General features: G+C 31.6%; 1 protein-coding gene across 2 annotated transcripts; it reads right to left on the reverse strand.

Moving 5' to 3' along the window:
- Positions 1-3,085: 3,085 nt before the first annotated feature.
- LOC144558052 (putative receptor-like protein kinase At1g80640) lies at positions 3,086-6,853 on the reverse strand. 2 transcript variants are annotated; one of them, XR_013512837.1, is made up of 10 exons: positions 6,458-6,853; positions 5,965-6,132; positions 5,580-5,830; positions 5,152-5,284; positions 5,002-5,065; positions 4,481-4,577; positions 4,288-4,390; positions 3,986-4,104; positions 3,794-3,900; positions 3,086-3,677 (listed from the first exon to the last, which is right to left on the reverse strand). XR_013512837.1 is itself a non-coding variant. In XM_078306758.1 (10 exons), the coding sequence occupies exons 1-10, from the start codon at positions 6,648-6,650 to the stop codon at positions 3,513-3,515; spliced, it is 1,383 nt and encodes a 460-aa protein (XP_078162884.1). In that variant the 5' UTR covers positions 6,651-6,853; the 3' UTR covers positions 3,086-3,512. The 2 variants fall into 2 exon arrangements, 1 of the variants encoding a protein (XP_078162884.1); XM_078306758.1 differs by having other exon boundaries at positions 3,794-3,883.
- Positions 6,854-7,868: the final 1,015 nt, after the last annotated feature.

A 7,868-nucleotide genomic window follows, 5' to 3' on the forward strand; every position in this document is an offset into this window, starting at 1 on the left:
CATCTTTCATTTCAAGTGCACTACTATACGTACTAGAGACTAAATTGAATGGTAATTAGCTGTTGAGGATTAGTTGAACGTGTGTTTTCATTGATATTTTTTCCTGGGGTCAAATTAAATTAAGCTTCTGATAAGTAATAATTTTAATTGAAACAATTTAATTATAAAAAAATGATAATTTTAATGCAATTCATATACAACAGGATAGGAGTTGTCTTTTTCAACAACATTCATCTAATAAAAGATATAATAAATAAAAAGGGACTAAAAATAAGATATGGTAGCTTGCATTATATCTAAACAGTTACAATGATACTTGTACTAGACCGCCATAATCAATTAGTAGGTGTGTATTTATTGAGGTCATGCAGCTGTTGTTAGCTTGTCTATTAAATCTTCTATACTTTTTTTTCTCTCTTTCTCTTTTCCTAATTTATTTTGAATTTTCAACCGACATTAATTGTTCACATAATAAGACACCTCACCAAACTTGCATTTCATCTTCCCTTGCACCAAAGTCACGGTGCTAGACCATATGTTTGCTTCCTCTACTAAATTATATTCAAATTATTAATTGTTGTATAATAATTGTAATTGGTGGTGTAGACTTTAATAATAATTTTTAGTGACAAATGAAATATATATATATATATATATAGAGAGAGAGAGAGAGAGAGGAGGGTTCAAATGCCTCCATTTTTTGTGCCTCCACCATGCCTTCATTTTTTAAAACTTTAATAACTTAAAATTTAAAACTTAAATGTCAAAATAAAACCGTTGCATATAATCTATGTTATTTTCTCTATGTACTCATAAAAAATTATCACATTTCAATTTTGCTTTTATGTGAATCAATAAGTTCAAAAATCAACGTCTAAAAGTCTAAAAATCATCCACATTAGTATGTTTTTTACAAGCTCTTGATGACAATCAAAATAAAATTGAAATGTCATAATTTTTTACACTTGCATAAATAAAATGATGTAGATTATATCCAACAGTTTTATTTTTTACTTTTAAGTTTTAAATTTTGAGTTATTAAAGTTTAAAAAAATAGAGGCATGGTGGAGGCACAAAAAATGGAGGCATTTGAACCCTCATATATATATATATAGGAATGTGCTAGCATGCTATGCATAGCATAGAGGGCTTCCATGCAACGGTTCAATATTTGATTTTTCAAAATCCTAACGGTCGATCCGAACCGTTCATCTTGTTCTCCATATTAATATGTGTTTGGAGACCAAATTTTATATTTTTTGAAATTTTTTTACTATTTTTTTAGATTTATTGAAAATCGCTGTTTTCAGCAAATCTGGACCATAACAAAAACAGTGATTTTCAATAAATCTAAAAAAATAGTAAAAAAATGTTAATTTATATTATAATCTACTTGGAGACCAAAATTTATATTTTTTGAAATTTTTTTACTATTTATTAAGCTGGTTTGAAAACCGCAGTTTTAAAAAACTCGAGCGGCTATTGGTCGATTTGCAACAATGTATACAAAGCGTGTGATCTTTAATTTTATTTACAACCAGATGGAAACAAATTGATAAAATAATCGAAAAAGACATCATACAAGTATATAGGTGTCTACTATTCTATGATAGGTCAGTGACAAATGTCACAAAAGATTTGGACTGAAAGAAACAAGGCTCACAAAATCATAGTACAAACAATAAAGCTACTAATTCCTTTAGAAAAGACACGAAACCACTTTAGCACAAATAATGTTCACCGGAAGAAATTATAAATAATTAAATATTTTATAAAATAATACCCTTTTCTTTCAAATTATTTAAGAAGATTTACTTTACAAGTTATATATTTACATGTAAAATTATATATTTTTAAATTTATTTAGTATCAAATCAAACAGTAACAAAATAATAAAAATAAATACATTACGATTACTTAAAAGATTTTTTTAATTTTGAAAGAAATACTGAATTGCAACTGCAAGTACGAGTGGCAGTGGGCTCTTTAAATAAGGTCGTGCACAGTTCAAGTAACACATGGCTTGTCTGGTACTCTGGCGTAGCAATTAATTATATTTATTTATATATATGTGCGTGTGTGTACTTGCAAGACCTTTCTTTCCTCCCTTTTGCCCATTTCATTTTCGTATCCTCTGTATAATAAATATTTTTTGAGTGAGATTACGTTGATACGCATATTACGGCCGTTGCTATGAACCAAATAATTGTTAAGCTTAATTTCAAATTATATCGACATGACTTCAAATGATAAATTCAAACCGTTGAAACCGATTTACTTCACGAGTAATAATAATTTGATATTACTATGGCATGGCATGGATTGTATGGATAAAGCATGAGCAATCATATACTAAGTGACCTTGATTTCAACATAAAAAAAGTTGGTAATCATTGCTTAATTATGACTAATTACACAGTATCTGTGGATGTTGGTTGGTTCGCCTTCTTGAATTACAACTTTACTACAATCATTATGTTATTGTACTCTACAACCATAACCAGTCAATAATTATTAATTAATTAACGAACTAACAAGAGGGTTTACCAACATAGAATTAGCGTTTATAGACCTTACATATATAGCATTTACCAACATAGAATTAGAAGCATGTTATACCTAGCTAACATTTAATTACATAATAAAAGAGATGTAAACTGGACATTCTTATATATGTAGAAATTTAGAATGAAAGGCATGTAGAGGATAATGTGATTTTGTATAGAATCGAGACTATTACTTAATCACATTATTCTAGAATGAAAGGCATGTTATACCTAGCTAACATTTAATGACTATTACTGAGACTTTTATTATTAAAAATTTAGAATGAAAGGCATGTAGAACTTGAGACTTTTAATTACCAGACTAAAAATTGATTCTATACAAAATCAATTTCTACATATATAAGAATGTCCAGTTTAAATTAGTTTCAAGAATTATATGTTTCGGTTCTTCCTCTATTAGCAAAAACTCAGTACAATGTTTTAATATTAGAATTACCTGATGAACGGTATAAAATTTACATGTTAATTTCTCACAACTGCGTTTTCTGAACTTAGAAAAATTGACAAGACAAGTCTAAAAACGATGAAGTATATAAATACTCAAAAATATATATTACAATGGCAAAGCAGCTTAAAAAAAATTTACATTTCAAATGTACCGAGTACATTTGTTTCCTTCCTTCCCACTAATAACTTAACAATATCCATCAAATAATCCAAAGAAAAACAAACAAATCAAGCTATACAACTGAACTGAATTCCATATCACTGCCAAAACCTCACACCGGTATTAACTCAAATCGCTCGGTTCTTGGTAAATAGATACGGTATGCCCATGAATCCTCAATATTTTCAATTGAAATCCTCAGACTAATGTAAAATATATTCAAATATTAAATAAGCCCTCTTTACACCAAGCACGTTTTCCTTTTCCTCTGACAAACACCAACCTGTTGTCTAACTACTTTATGCAAAGTCATAAAGCACCACCAAGTCAATAATTAACTAGTGTGTAGGGTTCATTTGGACATTTCGTGGCGATTGATCAGTGAGTCTTAGTGTACCACCAAGCTCAATTGGTACAAGCGGGACCAGAGAGTGTAATACATCGGTTATCAGTGGTCGGTAACTTGGTTCCGGTTGTACACATAATACAGCCACAGCTGCCACCTATATAAAAGCATGTCTACTTAGAGAAATATTAATTATTATTCTACTGCTCATTACATTTACATGACTCGCCAAAATGAAAACTAAAAACATTATATAAGGTTAGAAGAGATTACCTGGTAAAGATGTTTAGGGTCCATTGTATTCCTTATTACAGGATCAATGATGGTTGGTAGTTTCGATCGGTCCGTTAGTTGAGGCATTGCCTGAAAATCACATTCACCTAAAATATAAGCAAAATACTTGCTTCCCTTTTCGTATATAAAAAAAACAAAGTTGCAATGCAAAAGGGACACAAATTAATGTACCCATGTGACAATCGATTGGCACTGAGATGGTGCCATTTTTTCAACAGGTTTTCTTCCCATTAGAAGCTCCAGAAGAACCACTCCAAAAGCATAGACATCACTTTTCTCAGTTAATTTACCTAACAGTAACAAAAAAGAATTCAAATCAATCATTGTCAATCAAATTCCTTGCAATAATGAATGACAAAATATGTTAACTTCTTTGTATATGTTAGCATGTCTATATCTGGTAATGAAGCAAATACTAGACATAATTTTATGAATAATAAGGGTTTAGAAGTATAAAAGGGGCATGGGTTTACCATCTAGTAAGTACTCAGGAGCTACATAACCAAGTGTGCCAGAAAGCTTTACATGTGCTTTGTTCTGATTTCCACCAACAACTGCAAGCCCGAAATCAGAAATCTATTGCAAGAAGTTAAAATCAGTCAAACACCTCCTATTTTTAGAATTTCAAATTCATAATTAAAAAGAGCATAATGGTGATTTTAATACCTTTGCATTATAATCAGAGTCTAGAAGTATATTTGATGATTTGAGATCTCTATGGATTATAGGGGGGTTGCAATGCTCATGCAAATATTCCAATCCTCTGCTTCAAATACTAAAATTTCAGTATGACAGTTCAGAATAAGGGAAAATATCATATCTAATTTGTTAGAACCTCAACAAATATTATCTAACGAATAAGAAGTAAAATTGAATATTCTTCAAAAGGCATGATCTCATTTATACTAATAAAGAACAACAAATTATCCCTTTCCATAGTTATCTAAAGTCTCCTTCCATCCCTTTTTGTTCTCTTATTAACAAGGGGATGTATGTGCATTTTGTAATATTGAAAATTCAAACAAAAGAAGGGTACAAGTAAAAACTTATGCTTATTTCTTGTTTTGAAGGTTAAAGGGTTAAAAAAAATTGTTTTCTTGAAGCATGCAAAAAAGTGTAAATGAATTCACAAAACAATTCAAGTGAAAAACACATTAAAGTACAAATGATAGAACTAAATAAATCACCTTGCAGTATCTAAAGCGATTTTCATACGTATATGCCATGTCAAAGCTGATCCATGAGATGGACCTACATATCGAATAATTTCACAAATTCAAATCTAAAGTAAAACATCTACGGAAAGTATGTGGATAAAAGAAAAGCAAAATAATTACCATGTAATTGGGTATCAAGAGACCCCTTTTCCATTAATTCGTAAACTATTAAGCGCATGTCTTCATGCAAACAATACCCCAAAAGAGATATTATATTCGGATGCCTTATTCTCCCAAGCAAATCCAACTCATTCTAAAATTTAAAAAGAAATCAGACACATTTAAAAGCAATTGAGTATAGCTGCACAATTATAACACAATACAGGAAATGTCTAAATTACATCTGACACCTAATAAGATGTAGATTTTGGAAATAAGGGCTCCACCGTTAGAATCACTTTGAATTTATCCTAATTTCAGAAAATGAAAACCTTATTTACAAAACCATTCCCTTATCACTCCGAGGATCGCATTTGTGTTCCAATCAAAATTCAAATTTCACTTGCTAGTTTGCTTATTCCAAAAAGAAAAATTCCATTTCCACTTACCTCAAATTCTCTCTCACAATCAGGACTGCCTCCTTCCAACCTTTTAACTGCCCCAAGTAAACCACCTTCGAATTTGGCCTTATAAACGCACCCGAATCCACCAACCCCCAATAAATTACTCTCACAAAATTTATTCGTGGCTAATTCAAGAGAAGAAAATTCGAACATTGCCACCAATCCCTTTCTCGCCATCTTGAACGAATTAAACTTGCTTAGAATCGGTACCAGTGTTATCCCTTTAGAAGTAATTTCTGAAAATTATAGGACCAACAAGCAAAATTTAACAAACAGGAGATTGATAAAATCAGAATTGAGTACTAATTTAGGTAATGTTGCATTAGATTAATACTCGAATGGATCCAATATGTAGAGTAAAAACAAGTACCTGAGCTTTGTTTATCGTTCAAATTGAAATTCTCGTGAGATTTTCGCCACAAGATCCATGCACAAACGGTCGATAGGAGAATCATGACAGTGGCAATTGAGGTTAATATAATAGCTATTAGTAATTCTTTGTGAAAATGACGCCGCCTCTCTATTATAATTTCTTTCACTGTGAAAAAAAGAAAAAAGAAAAAAGTCAAAATGAAGTGTGAGATTTGAAAATTGAGATCCTAGTAACAGCTTCGCTCGATTCTTTTTCAATCCTCACTGAACTTCGCATTTTTGGTGTGGAAAAAAAAATTACAAAATCTAATAACAAGGTATAGTTTAAGAAAAAAAAAAGCAAAGGCAGCAAGGTGAAACGCACTCGCAAATCAAAGATCTACCAAGTAAGAAAAGAAACTGAAAGCCACAAAGGAACCCAGCAACACACGAACAATACAACAAATAAAAAAAAAAGTCGCTTGATACTTTTAGTATCTTAAAATTGGTACCTGTAGGAGGTGAAGCCCCAGAAGCTGGCGATACCGCGAAAAGCTCATTTTGTGGAGAAGATGGAGAAATTGTGGCAGTGGTGGGGCCAAATGCGGGAACATCTCTCCCATTTGAGACAGAAACTAGAAGAAAGAGAGATACGAAAACAGGAAGCACCCAAATGGGAGAGATTCGCAATGGAGGTTGGTTCATAGTACTACTATTTGATTTGGTTCCGAGAGAGAACCAAAAAGATTGAGGGGGAAGGAAGTTCAAGCGAAATCAATCAGTAGAATGCAAGAGACGGCCATGAATTTTGAATTCTCTCTCTCTCTCTTTCTCTCTCTCTCTCTCTTGTTGTCTCTCTGTCTCTACGAGTACTCTCGTCTCGTGTAAAGATACTCTCTCTCTCTCTCTCTCTCTCTTTTCTCTGACACCTGTGAGGTTTACAATTTATAAATTATTTTTATTGAACTTGTATGGACTATGGAGTGTCAGAGTGATGTCTAAAAAGGAAGGCCTACCTATCCATCCAGCTATCCTATGCCTAAGGGCTTCCAATCAAATAAACAAAAAAACAAAAAAAAGGTGGTATAAGGAGAAAATTTTATTAACGTAAAAAATTTAAATAAACGGAGACGAAATAAAAAAAAAGAAAACGATCAAGTAGAAGTAGAAGGGGAAAGCGACAGTTTTGCACGGAAAGCACAGGAGGCCGAGGGTACACCTCTTTTCCCAGGATAAATTATTGCGTGCACTAGGTGCACCAGCTAGCCATGCTCCATAGGAATTGGTTTACATTATTAATTAAGTCATCACCAAGGTGTCATGACACGAGCCATCTCATTCATATTTTCATATCATAACGCACATGATTGATTATAAGCTGCAAAAATATGTCTTCCTTTTCACTAACTTTAATTACATTAAAAAAAATTCTACACAATACTAAACGTCTTTAAAAACTAACACATTGATGTCATATTGTCATGTCATCATGAGTTATCATTTTTTTTACTGACAAATATTTTACTATTTTACTTACCAGTTTACATAACCTTTTTGTTTCGTGTATACTAGTGAGATCTGAAAAATCAGATATTTTTTTGTTTTTGTTTTTCTTTTTTGGAATCATAAATGCCCTAAATTGATCTTTTTTTTATTAATACCGGCCTTTTGCTATCTGGTACCGTATGAGTGCTGCCGAAGAGCCTCTATAGAAATTGGGACAACAATATGTTATTGTTATCAACTTATGATACAAAAATCAAAAACAAGTTTCATTTAATCATGTTATTTTAGATAGCGAGTGAGGAGAGAAACTAAACAATAAATAATAAAGATCTTTCTCACTTTGATAAAGTAGAAGAATAAGGACTTGCATCAACACCAAGGTCCTCATTTCAGGAAACAAAAAAAAAAACAGAATTC

The sequence above is a fragment of the Carex rostrata genome, chromosome 8 (genome assembly GCF_964058835.1).
Source record: "Carex rostrata chromosome 8, lpCarRost1.2, whole genome shotgun sequence".
Lineage (NCBI taxonomy): Eukaryota > Viridiplantae > Streptophyta > Magnoliopsida > Poales > Cyperaceae > Carex > Carex rostrata.

Bases quoted from the DNA above. Each gene is read 5' to 3' on its own strand.
- LOC144558052 (XM_078306758.1), bottom strand. From the start codon at position 6,650: ATGAACCAACCTCCATTGCGAATCTCTCCCATTTGGGTGCTTCCTGTT. The intron at 5,285-5,579 runs GTAAGTGGAAAT...TTTAAATTTTAG, and splicing joins ATTGTGAGAGAGAATTTGAG to AATGAGTTGGATTTGCTTGG. The intron at 5,066-5,151 runs GTAATTATTTTG...TTCGATATGTAG, and splicing joins TCTTGATACCCAATTACATG to GTCCATCTCATGGATCAGCT.